Below are 19,376 nucleotides of genomic sequence, written 5' to 3' on the forward strand. Positions count from 1 at the left end.
TTTCTAAAATAGGTGTAGTGGGGATTTAGGCATTATGTTAAAGGGTGTAAAGAATTAAATAAAAATAAAAAAAACCAACAAAAAAAACTATTGGACTAAAAAAAGGAAGATTAAATGCTATTGGCCAAACAAAATTGTTCAAAGCGTGATTCAAAACACGCCAGGGTGTTTTTTTTTTTTTTGCGAAAACATGCCGGATCACGCCGGCGGGGGTGGGGGAGGGCGTTTTGGGGCGTGTTTGGGGGGAGAAAACGCCGGGATCTAGCCGACTACGGGTGGTCTAATTAAACAACTTTATTTTAATAATAATGCGTAAAGTGTATTAATTTTCATGATTTACCAATGGTTTTGAATGGTAATATTTAGATTGCTTGTTGGTAGTGTAAAGAATTGTTACTTGGCATCATATCTTAAACACGTAAAGTAGCAAGATTATAAGAAACTATTTGAGGACTATACTTGTAAAACTATTACCTTTTCATCTTTTCACTAGCAGTTCCTTTTTTTCTTCTAACAAGACCACCCGTAGTCGCCGTTATCCGGCGTTTTCTCCCCCCAAACATGCCCGAAAACGCCAAACCCCCCACCCCTGCCGGCGTGTTTCGGCGTTTTTTTCAAAAAAAAAACCCCTCCACGTGTTTTGAATCACGCTTTGAACGTTTTGAGTTGGCCAATAACATTTAATCTTCCCTTTTTAGTCCAACAACTTTTTTTTTTGGTTTTTTTATTTTTATTTAATTCTTTACACCTTTTTAACGTAATGCCCACATCCCCACTACACCCATTTTAGAAAAACGCCCAATAATGCCCCTTGCTGACTGGACTGCCACATGACACAAAACGCCCAAGGGTGGAGGCATTATTCACCCAAACCACTACACAGTTATTTTTTTTCTTCTGATAAACCTTAAATCAAACTGATCTACACTGTACACATGGAAGTGTGTTCTGATAAATCAAACACTGGTCTTGAAAACCCATAGCATAAAGCAGTTCAATTTACAGATCATAAAACAGTTTTTAGTATAAACCGTAAACCAAAACGTGTTTATAATAACAACAATAACCAATAAAACAAAACCAGCAGCCCATAGATCAAACCGACCGGGAACTTACCATAGACATGATCGACAAAACAAAAGCATATATTAAAGATTAAACATTGACAGACCACAAATCTATCAACACATTCAAGCCTTTACTTACACACACACTCAAAACAATACCAACAGAAGCAAAACCCAAGAAAAGACCACCACCAGATGATTATTAAAACCCGATGATCATCTTGCACCGACTCGTTTAATCCTAAGATGCCATCACCGGGTGTCGTTTATTATGACCCAGGAAAGCTTGTCTCATCATTTGATAACCATCTCTATAATGCTCGAGTGAAAAACACAGTTGTCGTATCACTTCACGTTTCTCCTCCGCTCCTTCTTTAATCACTTCCCGTTGCCTCGATATTTCTTTCTCGAGTTCTTCGCTTCTAGAAGTCAACTCATCTATTGACTTGTTTGACTTTGAAATCCGGTCAACTAACTCTACATGTTCTAAATGTAATTGGTCCAGATGCTCGCTTAAGCTATCGATTCGACGGTCTTTCGAAGTCAACTCTTGGTCGAGCTCGTTGACTTTGACCAAAAGCTCGTTTTTCTCGAACTTCAGCTTCTCGATCTCACCTTCCATTTCGACTTTTACGATCTTCATCCTTCTGAGTTCCTCATCCGAATTTTGACACCGCAGTTCCCATTCTTTTAACGTATCGTCTAAAAGCACACGTTCTTTTAAAAGCTTTGTAACTTGTTCTTGAAGCTGCATATTCTCTTCCGATAATGTTTTGTTCGCATTCGATAATGTTTCTCTCATCGCACGGATTTCCCGATCACGTTCCGATAAATTTGTTTTGTATCTCGAGATTCGATCTTGAAGCTTCAACACTTCTCGTTTTTCTTTCTCGAGTTTCGATTTCCAGCTCGTGATTTCCTTCTGTGCCGCCACAACTTTTTCTTGTAAATGATTACTCGAAGGCCCGTTGTTCTCGAGTTCATATCGTAATCTTTTCACTTCATCCTCCGAATCATTAACCTTATCCCTCATCGTTTTCAGATCAACTTCGAGAGCCCGGATTCTTTCCTCTTTAACGTCATCAGACCGCGGTGTCATCGACTCATACTTTCGTAGCTCGGTTTCCAGTTTCTCATTTCGAACGCGTAATTCTTCGACAATGTCATCGTTCTTGATCTTGTTTTCTTGTTGCATCTGAAACATCCGAAGCTCACTTTCCAACTCCGCAATTCTCTTACGCAACCCTTTATGATCACTGTTCGTCGACACACTCGAGTAGTTATTAACCGACGAATCGTCCGATTCCGACTCCGAATCCAACGTAGACGTTTCGTCACCCTCTTTGGTTCCCAAATCCGAACTACTCCCTCTGCTTTTCAGAAAAACATCAAAACCCGCAGCCCGGGTACCCGTCCGGGCCTGCGGGTTAGAATAATTCACAGGTGGTTCAGACCCGACATCTGAAATCCCCGAGCCTTGCGATTGGAGATCCGAGGGGATGTTTTTTCTCAACTCGCCAGTGACATTATCGTACCGTTCGGCTAACGACCGATACATTCTGTAAAACTCTTCAACGTGCGATACGAGTTCTGGTCGTTTCTGGTAATACATTTCGGCTTTTTTGGCGAACGAATCGCCTTCTTCTTCGATGAGTTTTAGCATACGTTTGACGCTTTGGTCCATTTCTGCAATCAAGAACTCTTTAGTGAGTCTAGTGTTGAGAATTTTGGCCATTGGAATTATTTGGTAAAGGTTTAGATTGATTGTTGTGAATTGTTATTATTTGATTTGAATTAAAGAGATATTTAGTATTTTAGTGGGGCCCAAATTGATTGGATCAGTAGAAAGTGTAGGAACAACTATGACAGCCACTAAGGAACCAATAGTGGGACATATGATCAACTTCAATGAGAAGGAATAAAAAAAAGTATTTGTTTATTTATGAGTGGTGTTTGACTATTAGAATAGTCGGTAATACTTGCAATTAAATGGTGCAAATCTTACTTTTTTTCATGGAAAAATAATAAAAAAAAAAGGGCAAAAAGGTGTTTTAATTTTGAGTTTTGTTTTAAAAATGAGGAAGGAACATGGGACCCAAGTCATGAGGGAGCGTGTAAATTGTAATGCCATGAAACATGGCAAACATGATTTGAAACATTGTTTTAAAAGAATTATTCGATTATTTGTTAAAGAAAAAATCTTGTTAAACCAAAAAAATCCACTTAAAAATTTCAAATATACAGTTACACTTCCAATCAATTTTCTTTAATAATTTTAGGTGTCTAACAACTTCAAAATTCTATTTAGAGTGAATTGCAAAAATTGTCCTTTATCTTTATGGATAGAGGCAAGGTCTGCCTACATCCCACCCTCCCCAGACCCTATAAGTAGCTTCGCTATTTGTGGGATTTACAGGGTATGGTTGTTGTCCTTTATCTTTATGCCCCTTTACAGGCGGTGTCCTTTATGTTTAAAATTAACGAGTTTTGTTCTTTATGTTTAAAAATCAAACACGTTTTACCCTTTGGGCCTAACCCAGTTTTTTTTTTCCAGTTAAATGTGACCTGCACGTGGTCACATTTAACAGAGAAAACAAACTGGGTTAGGCCCAAAGGATAAAACGTGCTTGCTTTTTAAACATAACGGACAAAACTCGTCAATTTTAAACATAAAGGACACCGCCTGTAAAGGGGCATAAAGATAAAGGATAACTCTTCTATTTATCATAACTTTTAGAATTAGAGAATATATTAGTATATTCGGGTTCGATGGTGATCGGGTTGGTATCACCTAACATCATATACGTCTAAAAACCGTGAAAACTTTTATAAGTAATCCTACACTTTCCCAACAATGATTACTCGTCCCAAATGTTTCGGGTTCTGAGATTTCCATCGTACCATCCCTAGATACATACGTATCATTAAAAACCTTTTTATTTATGGTGATATAAGAATAAAGGAAATCATAAGAAGGGATATTTGTAGGTAAATTTCTTTCAAGCCCAATGTAGACACAAGTTTATGGGCCTTTGGGCTCTTACTTGATATGCATTAATGTTGTGATGTTTATAGATGATCACACTCAATCAGCTAATCTGACTTGAGGAAGAAACATTTGAAGTTTAGTATAGTATAATTTACTGGTGTTTTAAAGAAACACCGTGAGCGTCATGTAGAAGTGCGTGTTAGTAGCTTACCTTCGACATTTTCGGCTAGCCATTTGGAGTTTTTGGGACTGATGTGGCTATCCCACCACCATGAATGTTTATTTCTTGATTCTGACTTCCTATAACCTTTATTCGACTTAGCCTGAAAATCGAAAAATATAAAACATCATACACCGCACGATTACTTTTTTTTGCAACGACTGCTTTAAGCTAGAGAAAATGATCAGACTAGCAAAAGACGATGATCAACGCAATATAAAGTTCACACAATGGTCGACTTACCAAAGACGATGCCATTTTGCTTATTCGTCCCTAATAATAACACCTGAAAATTCCCAAAAAAAAGAACATTTTGATAACAGAAATCCATCAAGATTTTAACTATAAGAAAATAACATAATTATTGTTCTAAAAGTAAAATACCATTTTTGTTCCTGAGGTTTGGCCGTTTTGCGATTTTCGTCCAAAGGTTTGTTTTTCCGCATCTGGATCAAAAAGGTTTGAAATCTTGCCATTTTCATCCAGCTCGTTAACTCCATCCATTTTTCTCCGTTAAGTGAAAGGTATTTCCGTCTTTTTTGTTAACTTAAAGGGCAAAAACACCGAATTGCTCTTAAAGTTAACAAAAAGACGAAAAATACCCATCATTTTAAAGGAGAAAAATGGATCGAGTTAACGAGTCGGATGAAAATGGCAAGATTTCAAACCTTTTAGATCCAGATGCGAAAAAACAAACCTTTGGGCAAAACGCGCAAAACTGACCAAACTTCAGGGACGAAAATGGCATTTTACTCTTGTTCTTAAGTACAGTTAAAGAGTATTTTGTTGAAGCTTAGATCCAATGTTTTTAAAAACCTGTTTTTAACTCATACTGGATTTAGCCCTGAAATTGTGAAATGGTTCAACTGGTTGAACCAGGTTGCACTGGCGGTTCAACCAGCCTACTAGTTAACCCTATAATTCCATAAAATACAAGTTCGCCTCAAAAAACAATCCAATCTTAATTAGAATTTATGTAACTGATCATGGTTTTATCTAAAAAAACAACTATTTTCTTGTAAAGAAATAAGCATTTTAAGATATTCTTTTAGCACTTGTAAACAATATTACTTTTTGACGAGGTGGGTAACAGTTTCAACAGTGACGAAATATTGGAATGAGAGGCACTAGGTTGATTAAAGGTAATGCAAACTGATTCAACGGTTTGAAGCGGTAGAAACGGACTAACCGCCTCAACATAAGTGATAAGACATACAAGATTCTGGTTTTACCGGCCTTTATTGTTCCAGGCCCGTGTCCGGTATCCCGTATAACCGGCATTACTGGTCGGTTCATACCAGTATTTAAAACATTACTTAGATCCATTGATCGACTTTTTATGACTTACATTTGTCTCACATGCATACAAGACTTGTACTATATAATAATAATATAGTGTGTAGTAAACTAGTAACATATTGTATAATACAAGTCTATGATGCATGTGAGACAAAGATAAATCCGAAATTATGGTTGAATTTAGGTTCAAGTTATTCATATAATTCTTGTTCAAGTATGTATAGGGACGTAGGGGATCAAATGAAGTTTAAGATAAGAAAAGTCATACGTGCGACACTTTTTCTTTGGTATGGTAATGTAATGGTCAACATTTATAACTTGTATTCATTATAAAGCAACCATTAGTCCGTCCATTAAGGAATGAATTATTAATTGACTCTTCTAAAATCAAACAAAGGACCTTTTCAACTCCCTATGGAATACATTGACAGCAATATACATTATTAAAACTATAATAATAATACGTGTAACTTCAATACCAATTTATTTATTATTTATTATTTGCAAACATTAAATTAAAGGCAAATTCCACAAAAAACTGACCAAAATTTATTAAGCTTTAGCAAAATTTTAATGGAGTTAGTTACCTTGACAAAAGTTGAAAATCAAAAGTTAGTTACCTAAAAATATATGAAACACAAAATAATTGGATTACCTCAATTATGGGTGAGAAAAAATGGAATAATCAAATCAGTTGAGAACCGGCCTTTCACATATGATTTTTCTAATAACCAATTTTTATGACTCGGTTATGGTTATATGTATATAAATAACAAAGTTCAATCAACCGAATCGACATTAAAATCAACCTTTATATAATCTTCTTATAAATAAGATGCTCTAGAAAAGCTTTGCTACATTTTTTATATGACAAAATACATAAAAGGACTTATTAATAACCATTTGTTTGAATCAAGCAACGTCCAACGCCGAAGTTACAGTTAACTAAATTAACTGAACCATATTTTTCGATAACCAAATTAACCAAACTGTTTATAGGCATGGTTGTAAAAATCTCAACTAGACGCCGATTAATACTGATTAATTCCGACTAATCCGGATTAATCCCTAGTCTCCACCCTATCGCCCAACTAGTGACTACTACAACACTATTTATAGCTAAAACTAATCGGTTGCCCAGAAAAACCGGTTCAGTTAAAAAAGTGGACCACTTTTTTTTAACCCGATTTGTACATGTCTACCTTTTTCAGCAAGTAAAACAAACTAAACCAACCCATGTCACCACTAACCTCAAATAGAAAAGTTGATAAAAAGTCACTTATATCTTCACTTAATTAGTCCAAAATAAAACAAATAGCATACACATATGTTCTAACAAAAGTACTAAAAATATTAGTTGCACATGTCTAAACTCTAAATAGTAAATACCTTCAATTGTGACAACAGAGTGATAATATTAGACCTCGGTGCATACTTTAACCCAATAAGCTACATATATATGTTTTGAAAATCTTCCTATGGTGGTTATCTTATCTAGTATAATAAACAAAAAAAAAAAAATTATAAAAATTATTAATCATACAAGATTCCAAAACCAATATTGCAGGCCTCATGAAACGTGTCACCCACACACTGACCACTAAAAACACCAACACGCTGCTGAAGCTGGTGTGGAGAACACGCGCTCAGAAGCGCGAGTAGCTTACAAGGAGTAAAAATCAGCAAAAGAAAGATCATGCCGGAGGGTCATGACTCATGAATCGTGAAACAACCACCGGCAACGCTTAATCCAGCTACGCGGTTTCATAATAATACTAATAATAATATTACTATTATTTTTATTATTTTAATTAAGTAAGCAATAATAATAAATATATAGTTTTCAATTTGATTTAAAAAACGCACCGACAAATTTGATGTGATTAGCAATTGTATCGTTTCGAGATTGTGTAACCAGTACAACTATTTGAATTTCAAATTTTGTATTCGTACAGTGAAATCCATTAGGCGGCAATGAATGAATTATAATAAAAACGAATTTAAATAAGAAGAAACAATCTAACAAAAAGCCAAAAAGTGAAAAAGAAATTATAATAATACAAAAAGCGGTATAATAATGTGTAAATGATTCCAAAATTTTTGAAGTTCGTTGTTATAATTTATTTATTTATATGTTATTGCTAAAAGCTAGAAGATTCGAATCATCTGATGCAAAATTTACGAATTAGAAGATAAGATGATAATCGTGAACAAAAACATGTGATCCAGAAAGCTTCAAATTAAGAACGAAGATATCGACAAAATTATCATCATCATCATCAGAAGAAGAAACTGGTCTAACCTCGAATCGGAATCCAAAACTGTTCACCGTGGAAAACTGAGATTGAGCCGTTCAAGTATTGAATTGAACACTTGTTTCTAGAAAATAAGATGGAAAATTAGATATAAAATCAAAGGATTGAAGTTGAAGATGGATAAGAGAATGATTGAAGCAGTAGTTTGTTGTAATTGAATATTTGTAATACAAGTAGAGATGAACCGAATTATTGTTACCTTTATGGTTGATGATTGATGATGAAATTGAGTGGAGATATGAGCGATTAGACGGATGAATTGAAGTTGAAGTGGAAATGGTTGATGCGAGTGTAGGTAAGGGAGATGAGGATGAGGGTTTCAGAATGCGCCATTGTTGAACGTGTTTTAATGGGGGGTTTGGGGAAAAGAGACGCGCATTAAAGCCAAGATGCTGCCGTGACAGTAACTGGTTTTTATTTATTTTTCACATGCTTATTTTTGTCATATACTTTCAACTAACTAGTTTAATACCCATCCGGTGGACGGGTTACGCAAACAACGTAACAAACATAGATAATCTACATTAAGTGGACACAAATCTAAACAACATTACAAACAAAAGGATCATTCTTTAATTTATAAAAGTTAAACGAATGTGAACAGTTTACAACCATAAAATCATATAAAATAAAACTGATAGAGTGGTAAAATATGAAATTGTATCATTTTAATGCAAAAGTAAACTGTAGGCAACATTAAGAGAAAGTGTAATAACATTCAAACATGGTTTACTGCATCAATTTTTTTTTGGCTTTTGGATCGTCCTCTTTGACCTCAAAGGGGGCCTCTTTTCATCCTATTTACTTGATACATGGTGCCCATGTGTCAAATTTGGTGTAATTTTGGCATCATCTACTGGGGGACACTTTGAACTATCAGAGGCAACCTCGTGTTTCACATCAACAACCATCTGACACTAATGTACCAGAAGCCATTTAAAAAAGTCAGTAGGTATTAGAGATTTTCAATCTTAAAGCTTGATCCATCTTAATTTTTTGAATCACTCTCACTTTTTCTACAATCATCTCATCTGTTTTGTTCATCATCTTTTTGGAAAGAAAACTAACATAAAAGGTAAAAATAAATGTATGATTTTATTGTAATTTATTATATAAAAATAATAATATAAGAAACACATTTAAAAAAATTAATTAAAAATGTTTGTGCATACTCACATCATGCTTAATGGTTGGTAGAGAGGATAATAGTAGTATTTCCATAACACAAAAGCAATTGTATATCACATATCTCACAACAACATCTCCCATTTACAAATAAATAAAAAATAAACAAAACTTATGGATCTTTGATATTTTTTTAGTATGCATCCAAAAGTAATATGTAACAAAAATGAAATAGAAACTATGATGGTACTCTTAACCTTGTTTTTGTGGCTGCTTTTCTTTTTTATTCTTCTCGTTTTCATGGCTAAAGCATTTGAGACAGTTTACCCCTCCAACCTCTTAACAACATTAGTAGTATACCCGTCCAGTGAGCGGGATTTTTAATGTTGTAATGCCAAAAGTTTTTATTACATTAATGGTCAAATCCCATGTCCTATGGGCTTCAAGGAATAGAATATTTGCTAATGTTAACCATACACCTTGATCACATTAAAAGCATCCTAGCTCACGAGCCAAAAATTGTTCATAAATTTTTAACATATTATGTTAATAGCATTCAGTCTATAGTTAAAATGACAAGTATATGTATATGAGTGAAATTAACTAAACTTGTGACCAAAGAAAAATACAAATTAAGTGGAACTCCTTTCTTGTAAGTACGATAAGGCAAGTTTGAACAACAACAACAACAACCATTAAACACTATAGTATATGCATTAGGTACTAGGCTTTGCCTTACATACAAGTCTTCAATTTTCAGTGCTTCTATTAACCGACTGGACCGTTAAGCGATGAAAGAAAGCTGAAAGAAAATTAAACTTAGCATATTACCTCAGAAGAAATATATGATCAAATAAGAAAATTGGTATATTGTATTCTACTTCATTAGACCAAGTATTAATCTTTAAAGGAGATTCAGCAGAGCACATATCAAGACAAAATGCACCTAACTTTCAAACCAAATATTTTCAACTTTTCATTGTTTTGTTGGAATTTGAGATTTCTAGGACAAAAGTAGACATACCAAAAGGAAGATGGGTCATATAAGACTGAAAATAGCCCAAAAGTCTTTAAAAAAATTACTCCACATACAATAACTAAATAACATCAGGTACTCTCTCAAATGTTCCCAAAGAATTCCACATACGAATCTTTATCACTAAGAATGTGAGATGTAGTCTGCAAGTACCTTCATATTAAAAAACACCATAAAATATGTTTCCTTGGATTTGTAGCCTAAAACAACAAAGAAAGTTAGAATAACAATAAGATACCTTGAATGCTATATATTTAATCAATCTTGTTGGTCACTTGAAAGGAACATGAGCCCTGCTTCTTCAGCTCATCTACACAAACAAATATGAATATGGATACGTATTCTGAGTTGAATTGTTGCATTTTCGCTTTTATCAATTAAATAAAACAGAACTCTACGATACATTCTCCTTAATAAAGTAAATTTTATAAAGTAAATGATAGTATTCAACTATTACCGATATATAATGTTAAAAAATCAAATGATGATTCTAAGATTACTACAAAATACCATAGTTCTTCCATGCATAACTGAAAATCAAAATTATAATTTTTTTGGAGATTTGTATGAGTTTAAAACTTTGACAACAACTTTTTGGCCCACATAAGTACGAGCAACATGAAGTTGTGCAAGTGAAGCACTTGGTACTGGGAAAAGATCAAACTCGGAAAAAAAAACTGAAAACAAAGGGTATATATAAATGACAAGATTTACGAAAAAAACATGAAAATGATGTTATTAATGTACCTCTTTAGGGGACTCACCAATCTCTTTCTTCACAACTTGGCACACTTGATCATATGGTTCAAAAAGGTTGGATTTTGATGAATTAATCTTCATCATCAGTGATCTTCGTGCCAAGCCCCTTGAGTCCTTTTGCTGGGATCTATGTAGCAATCACAAGCGAGTAAAGTTCTTCCTTAGCATCCTCATCATGGTTCCTCTTTCTGGCAAGCCCAAACATCGTCCTCACAAAATAGATTCTTGATACTATAATCAGATTAGTAATAAGTGCCTACAAGTGAATAAAACTCATATAGCTATGAAAATGGGAATGAAAATGGCTACGCAAGCAACTGATCTCCAATGTTTCAAAACTCTACTGTGAATACCAAACCTCTACTGCAAATAAAAATCGAAAGAAATAACACCTCGTGGGCAGAGTTCTCATATGATATTATTTCAGCAATGAAGCCCTCTCCTTTAAAAATAGTACTACCACTTCCAAATGTTCAAGCCCATCATCATCAATTAAAATCCCCATGATATTTCTTTGAAACACGCCATTCTTATGGCAATGTTCAAGCCCTGAAAAATTAACCGTTAGATGAAGCACTTGATCTGTAATATCATGTTCTATGTATTCAATCCTTCAAGCTTACAGAGAAGAAGATGGCAGTTTTTGAATATTATGCTCGTATGCCAGTTATACATAGCGATAAAATATGGCAGGGTCAAAATTCATACTTGTATTTTTAGTAGCCCATGGTTGGAGAAATTGAACTTGAAGAACTGAAAGTTTGTTTTCTTCATAAACAACCAACTTGAGTTCTTCTATTATGGTCCACCAAATTAATGAGCATAGCACAGATACAAGAAAATAAATATTAACAGATCAAAGGATTTAGTGCGGGAAAACACTCAAAATACATAAAGAAATAATAACCGAAAGTAATTAAGTTCAAAGGAGAAAATGTAGAGGCTAAAATAGTATGTACCTCCATTATTGCATCATGTTCAGAGAAAGATGTAATCACAAATATCGATAGGAAAAAAGAAATTAAAGGGACAATATATGAACAATTATCATCAACTAAAACCATAGAAATTGGGATTACTGCACTGACCTAATTTGCACATTGCCTTCTAGAACATCCATTCATCTTAATGATATATACTCCTCCTCTAACTCAGCAGTGTAATTAGGAGCATCTGACCCTATCAAACTCTTCAATCTCCCAACATTAAACCCTTCATCACACGACAATCCAAAATAGCAGACGAGGGTAGGGAAATGGGGGGGGGGGGAGGCGGTCATCAGAGAGGGTGGAACAGTGACGTGAGGGAGGAAATAGGATGAGGGGTCTGTGAAATTTGAAAATGGGGAATTAGATGGGTTATTTAAGAGAAAAACGAACCGTCTCTAACTGCTTTTGAATAGGAGAGAGGGTGTGAAACTGCCCATTTCTCCATTATTGTAGGTGAAACTTACAGAGAGAGGGAGAGTGGGTGCTTGATGGGAGATAATGGGGAGATAACCACCGAGATCATGGGCAGAAAAATGTGGAGTAAAACCACCAGCTGAGAAAACCGCCAATAACCGCCCTGAACCGCCATTAGAGTGGTTATTTTTTGGAGTTTAAACGGCTGAGATTTCATCTCAGCATGATCCAACGGTGGATATTGATTTGGATGGTGGTTAGACTTAATGGGTTTAATGTATATATATAATTCGCTCGCTTTTAACTATATCTTTTTTTAAATTAAACTTCAATAAAACAAACCTCCGGCTCAAACGGGCAAAAGGCCAAACAAGCTACAGAACCCCCGACCCAAACGGGCAAAGGGCAAAGAAATTACAACATATACATAGGGTATTTACACCAATCCTACCACCTAATGTAATTACATTTAGATCTATTTTTGACCCAGGCATAACCTCTAGATTTTACCTCCCCTATGATATCCTGCGGGCTACCTCTTTTCTGGTTAAAGACCACGTCATTCCTTTCTTTCCAAATACACCAGCACACTATCATAGCCAACCTGTAAATGAGCTTCTCCTCCTTCTTGTTGCACTTTATGAATTTATGGATTTCTAAAATGTCTTTGAATTCAAAAAAGTAAAGCGGCGGAATGTTGCATCAAACGCTGAAAGCCGTCCACACCCTCAAAGCAACCGAGCAAGCGGTGAACAAGTGCTCCACCGATTCCTCGACATCATCGCAAAACGGGCACATAACCGATGTTATGACCACATTCCTTCTTCTAAGATTTATTCTAGTAGGAAGCCTATCCAGATTGCCTCTCCAGTTCATGATGTTGCATTTAATAGGCACCCACTTACACCAGACGAAATTTGTAGGATGGCAATTACCCCTATCTGCTATCATAGCCAATTTGACCGTCTTCACCGAGAAACCGTTCTTACTATCGCCACTCCAGTACCAAGCGTCCTTATCGTTGGAAAAACTCAACGAACTGAGCGTCTCGCAACACTCCTTCCATTCCTTAAGCTCCTCTTCTGACTCAGGTTGTCTAGACCATTGCCAATTGAAGCTCCAGTACCATTGCCTGTATCCATTCTCTCTGCAACCCTGCACGATTTGAGCAACTCCAAACCGAATAACTGGGGCCACCTCTCCATGAAGGGCATGTCACCCACCCACGTGTCAATCCAAAATCGGATGTCAACCCCATTCCCCACTTTGCCCATGATAAGACGATTTAAACCCTTCCCATTTAGTTTTATTTTGGATATCAAATTTACAATGTTTTTCCAACAACCTGATATATTTTCGTTAAGAGGAAGGAAGCTCCTTTGATTATACTTACTATGGCACGCTTCCACCACCTTGCACCAAAGACTATGATTATCCACCCTGAATCGCCACCCCCATTTAACAATAAGGGCTTCATTGACCTCTTTAAGCCTGCTAATACCCAACTCACCTTTAGTCTTGGGCCAAGTAACCCAATCCCAAGCCACCCAGTTCATTTTAGGATTGTTACCAGAGCCAGCCCAAAGGAATTTTCTCATTTTGGCTTCCAGGGTCTTGACGACCCCAGCCGGAGCCTTATATAAAGAGAAATAATAAATAGGCAGGCTTTCCAGAACTGAATTTATCAAAGTAAGCCTCCCCCCTATCGATAGAGTTTTAGCTTTCCACCCTGACAATCTTTTATCAAAAATCTCCATAATTGGATTCCAGTTGTTGATTCTATTCATATTCGATCCCACCGGAATCCCCAAGTATGTCAGCGGGATCGAGTCCGATTTACACCCAATCACATTAGCCATCTCTGACACAGCCCCACTGTCAACCCCCAACCCGTATATATTTGATTTTTGAAGATTAATTTTTAAGCCTGAACATAAGTAAAAAATTCTCAAGCATCTTGCCACATTCTTTAAATTTTCCTTGTCCCACTCCCCCCACCATAAGAGCATCATCAGCATAAAAAAGGTGAGAAATTACCGGACCGTTATTGGGAGTTTGAATACCTTTGAATAAACCTTCCATCCTAGCTTTGCACAAAATGCTAGACAGCGCTTCCATAACCAGAAGGAACAGAAACGGGGAAAGGGGGTCGCCCTGTCTGACCCCTTTGGAGCAGTTAAATTCAAAAGTAGGGGACCCATTTACAAGAACCGAGGATCTAGCCGAAGCTAGGATCCCTTTAATCCATTTACACCATAAATCTGGAAATCGCATTTGTCTCATGATGTCCAAAAGAAAGCTCCAGCAAACGTTATCGTAAGCCTTTTCAAAATCAATTTTTAATAGAAAAGCCTTTTTATTGTATTTTTTAATCCAAGCCATGAGTTCATTTAACATTAATGGACTGTCAAGAATGTACCTCCCCCTTAGGAAAGCCGTTTGATTCTCCGAAATGATAGAACCAATAACCATCATAAGACGATTAGCCAAAATCTTTGAAATAGTTTTGCTTATCACCCCAATCAGATTAATTGGTCTATATTCTCTCAACCCCATCGGGTCCTTGTTTTTTGGAATGAGAGTTATGAAGGAAGAAATGCATCCCGCTGCTATAGTACCTTTGCTGTAAAAAGAAACTAACAAGTTATAAAAATCGTTTTCAAAAACATTCCAGTATCTTTTGATGAATTTGAAGTTGAAACCGTCCCGCCCTGGCGCTTTGTCCGAACCACACTCGAACACCGCACGTTTAATCTCCACTTTGTTAAAGGGAACCGTCAAAGATGCCGCATCCACATCCGAGAGACGCCTAACGTTCTGGCATATTAGTTTGGGTCTATCTTTAACTTTTTCCTCGAAAGCCTTTTGAAGAAGCCCTTGATCTCTTTTTTTTTTTTTTTTTTTATCAAAGATGGGTGGTCCAAACATCATCAATCATAAGGCCCGGTATATTATTGAAGGTCCTTCTACTTTTGATGTATCCATGAAAGAACTTAGAACTCTCGTCCCCATCCAAGTCCCATCTAGCTCTAGCTCTTTGTTTAATATCTTTCAATTTATAGCCTTCGAGTTCCTTTAGATCTTTAAGGCATTCTAGTCTGGTCCACTCTTCCTCTTCCGTTAACTCTCTGTTTTCCGACACCTCTTCAAGGCACTCTAGCTCTTCTTTAAGATTTAACTCCATCTCCCCTTCTTTTGCTAAGACCTCTTTTTTCCATTTTCTTAAAAACTCCCTAATCCTCTTTAGTTTTTGTGTTAACCTCTCATCCGGATCCCCAACCCCATTAAAATCAGCAATCGCCTTAAGAACCACCTCATCGAATTCCTTTCTTTCCAACCAAGAGTTGAAAAATCTAAACGGCTTTGGACCAAAGTTTTTATCCGAACAAGACAAAACAAGAGGGCAGTGATCCGAAAACATCCTCGGCATCGCCCTAAGGCAAGCCACCGGCCACTTCATAAAAAACTCTTGACATACCAGGACTCTATCGATTTTGCTAAGTTTATTATCCTTATCTTTACGGTATGTAAATTTTTTACCTTTCATCTCATATTCTCTTAATCCATTAACAGAGATAAAATCATTAAAAATTGAAGCACGTTTTTTATTGAAAATAGAATTTCTCCTTTCATCTCGAAAACGAACCGCGTTAAAATCCCCCATAATCACCCACCAACCCGGGTGACGACCCATCACCTCCCCAATATCATCCCAAAGAACCTTTTTTGAGGAACTTTATGAGGAGCGTATACGTTCACAATGTTGATTGCTTGATTGCTACCTTTTAAAGTCCCCATTGTTAATAAAAAATTAGGATGCTTGAAAGTGTCATGTACCTTGAAAATGCTCGGATCCCACATGCTGACCACTCCTCCAGATCTACCAGTCGCCGGAACGTGATCCATCTCGAAATTTCCAGCTCCCCAAAAATTCTCGAACTTTATACCTGAAACGTCACTGAACTGAACTGAATTTCTTGTAAGGCAATGAAGTCAATACCATTCTCTCTTTTCAGATTTTTAACCCAACCCGCTTTGTTTTTATCCCCCTCGCCTAAACCTCTAATATTTATAGAAAGAAAATTCATTTGTCTACTCTTTGAAAACCTTCTTCCCTAATCGCTTCTTTAATTAAAGGTTCATGATTCTGTAGATCAACCCCAACTTGTCCCCCATGATAGATGTCACATTTATTTCTAGAGCCATATTTTCCTCTTCCTCCTCGTTGGGTTGTAGATTTAAATCATCCAACACCTTCTCCATAAGATCCTTTTTACGGCTGCTCGTTTCTTCCTCATAATTTTCCCCACCAACATCTTTTTCCAAAATGTTACCGTCGCCTTCTTCCTGATCTGGCGTATTGGAACTATCCTCCTGGATTCCGATTATTTCATTCAAGTTGAAAGGGTCGTTATTTCTCATCCGCTTCCTAGGTCTAATGAGCCCATCTACCTCCTCCATTGTGCTATTTTTATTATTAGTCTTAGGCCTCCTATATTTTTTTATTCCTTTTCCAAGCCCATCCTTATCAAGATTAACTTTAAAATTTTTTAAGACCTGGGAATCATCACCGTCCCCTGACTCCTTTTGTCTACTTGAAATCCATAATTCTTCTTGGTAGTCAAATAAATTGAAATTTGGTTCCTTCCCCCATACGCCTTCCAAACCTCCATCTAGCCTAGAATTATGTTCCTTCCCATTAATGTTTTCCATATTTCTTGGTAAATCAGATGTATCGGTTCCCGATTTCTCCATATATCTGTTTTCTTTTATTGTGCTTCCATCCACATTACTATTCTTAATTTGATTGGCCGGCTGTTGGGCTTCACCTCCTTCCGTCGCCGACAACACTCCGGTGCCGGAGACATCCATATCAACCGTGTCCGTGATCTTCTGAGCGACCAACTCTGAGTCCGACGAAGAACACCCTTTCTTCGAATTCTCATTGTTCTTTCGGTAATCATTTTCCGACAAAAAGTCCCAATCCTCTCCTGTTTCTTCGCTAACTCCCTTGTTCTCGAACGAGTCCGGAACCCACTCTCCCCTTTCTTCTTCCACCCATATTCTAAAACGTTTTCCGTCTTCGATTATTACGACTTCTTCTTCAATTCTCTTCACCGTATCCGTCATCACGCACACACAGTCAGAAGTTAAGATGAGATCCTCCGGTTGTCTTTGCGAAGCATGAATCACTTTGCCATAAAGTCTCCCCACCGAGTCAAAAGTTTCGTTCTCGGACAGGTGGAGAGGAACCCCGTGAATGTTCAGCCAAGCCAGTCTCTCGAAAGCTATCGGTTGTCCTCTCCATAATTCGACATTAGCGAACCAGCCGCAACCTGGAGAAAAGGCTCTAAACCGGTCGGCTTCGAATTCCGACTGAAACACCAAAGAATGTTCAGCCCGCCTAGGTACTTGATCTTAGCGTCTCCAACATCAGCTTCCTTCAAAAGGATATCAGTCTTTCTAAGCGTCCACAAATCCTTTACTTTGCCGATAATTGCCTTACCGTGAAGATCCCCGTAAGCTTTGGCAAATTCGGATATCACAACTTCCTTAGTTTTGGTCCGTCCCACCGCCATACCTGATACAGCTTCAGCGTAAGACCGTCCGCTGTTGACCGAGTTTCTGCCACCGTAGCCTTCCTGTTTCTTAAAGGTGCTATATCTCTCTCCTTGTTCCTTAAAAACACTGCTTTTCTTCTTCTCTTTCTGTTTCTTGTTATCTTTTTCAGCCTCGTTTTCTATAGCGAATCTAGCCACGTTGATGATAAGCTTGTAGTTACCCATCCATATATTGCCCAATTTCTTTTCTAGATCTGTCGCATCTATAACCCCTTTGAAGCTAGCGAAACCGAAACGATGCCCGCGTTTGTCCCTTTTCCTAGCGATGTAGACTCCCTCGATCTTCCCGAAGGTTCCTAACGTTTCCGATATGTCCTTTGCACTGCACTTCTCCGGGAACCTCGATACAAAGAATTTCGTAGTGTTGTTGGTATCGTAGCCTGAACTCCGGCCATCCATGTCTGCTAGGTGCCTCCGCCTCAGAGTGTTGTATATGCTTTTAACTATATCTAAACCACATAAATCTTTGTATGTAACCACCCAAGTTTTAATTCTCGGTTAACTTGTGGTCTAGTGCATTGTGATTTAAATTGCGATATAAATGTGATGTGGGTTATAGACTTATAGGAGTAAAAAAATTGTTAAAATGAAAAGAAGTTTTAAGTAAATCAAGTTTACCCCCTGGGGTTTAAGCCAATTGGCACTCTGACCCTCTCTAACGAAATAATTGCAATTTACCCCCCAACGTTGTTGTTTTGTCGCATAATTACCCCTGGCGTCAGTCAACGGTAGTTTGACCCTTATAGGTAAGGGTATTTTGGTAATCTTACCCATATTTATTATTATTATTATTATTATTATTATTATTATTATTATTATTATTATTATTATTACTATTATTATTATTATATATAACTCTCTTTATCTCTCTCTCTCTCTCTGCCAGTCTCTCTCTCACACACAGATCTCCCACCTCCCACCTCTCAACACCCTCACCACCAACCTGCCACCGCTACCACCAACACCCCACCTCCAATCCCTCCATTAACACCCACTCATCTGCAACACTACCTATTTATTCATGATGACCCAGATAAAAAACCTATCTTTATCCACCGCTCTCCTCGACCCACTCATCGCCGCCATGGACTCCGGTGGCCCCCGCCATGATGATGAAAGAGAAGAACCAAGAACAGGTGGTGTTCACTTTTGAACTGAGATTATCTCTCTCTACAACACTACTCTCTTTCTCTGTGTTTCTTTCAATTCTTTTTGGGTGTGATCTAAATCTCCTCTTCAGCTTCACCGTTACAAAAAAAAAAAAACCATAAAATTTCCAATTTTTTTTGTCATTTTTTTGTTGTAAAAATTCAAGATTGGGAATAAAGACTACAAATTGTCACTAAAAATCTAATCTTTTGTTGTATGCAAGTCAAAGTTGATTGTTTCTTTTCTTGAGCCATGTGAGGTGAGAGTTACTCCAAGAGTGTGTGTCACCATCTCCCATCTGTTCTACAATTGGGTTTGGATTATTTCATCTGATTTTCGATCTTTTTGTTATAAATTTGGGATTTTGATGATACCCTTTTAGGGTTTGTGTTA

At 36.9% G+C, this 19,376-nt stretch overlaps 2 protein-coding genes and 1 long non-coding RNA gene across 6 annotated transcripts; all 3 read right to left on the reverse strand.

The window, feature by feature from the left end:
• Positions 1-998: 998 nt before the first annotated feature.
• Positions 999-8,276, reverse strand: LOC110869721 (protein NETWORKED 4A). 2 transcript variants are annotated; one of them, XM_022118953.2, is made up of 5 exons: positions 8,090-8,276; positions 7,878-7,954; positions 4,520-4,560; positions 4,268-4,379; positions 999-2,753 (listed from the first exon to the last, which is right to left on the reverse strand). In XM_022118953.2, exons 3-5 carry the CDS (start codon positions 4,532-4,534, stop codon positions 1,309-1,311), a joined length of 1,572 nt encoding a protein of 523 aa, XP_021974645.1. In that variant the 5' UTR covers positions 4,535-4,560; positions 7,878-7,954; positions 8,090-8,276; the 3' UTR covers positions 999-1,308. The 2 variants fall into 2 exon arrangements, with proteins under 2 accessions (XP_021974645.1, XP_021974648.1); XM_022118956.2 differs by lacking the exons at positions 7,878-7,954; positions 8,090-8,276 and adding an exon at positions 6,965-7,002 and having other exon boundaries at positions 4,520-4,562.
• A 1,590-nt stretch (positions 8,277-9,866) lies between these two features.
• Positions 9,867-12,339, reverse strand: LOC110869726. 3 transcript variants are annotated; one of them, XR_004866956.1, is made up of 5 exons: positions 11,899-12,339; positions 11,434-11,605; positions 10,816-11,359; positions 10,290-10,361; positions 9,867-10,204 (listed from the first exon to the last, which is right to left on the reverse strand). It is a non-coding gene; the product is annotated as an uncharacterized LOC110869726 (long non-coding RNA). The 3 variants fall into 3 exon arrangements; XR_004866955.1 differs by having other exon boundaries at positions 9,869-10,204; positions 10,799-11,359; positions 11,519-11,605; XR_004866953.1 differs by having other exon boundaries at positions 9,869-10,204; positions 10,799-11,359.
• A 4,005-nt stretch (positions 12,340-16,344) lies between these two features.
• LOC110914931 lies at positions 16,345-17,343 on the reverse strand. The gene has a single exon (XM_022159560.1). It carries the CDS (start codon positions 17,341-17,343, stop codon positions 16,345-16,347), a length of 999 nt encoding a protein of 332 aa, XP_022015252.1.
• Positions 17,344-19,376: the final 2,033 nt, after the last annotated feature.

This window comes from Helianthus annuus, chromosome 1, assembly GCF_002127325.2.
Source record: "Helianthus annuus cultivar XRQ/B chromosome 1, HanXRQr2.0-SUNRISE, whole genome shotgun sequence".
In the NCBI taxonomy this organism is placed as follows: domain Eukaryota; kingdom Viridiplantae; phylum Streptophyta; class Magnoliopsida; order Asterales; family Asteraceae; genus Helianthus; species Helianthus annuus.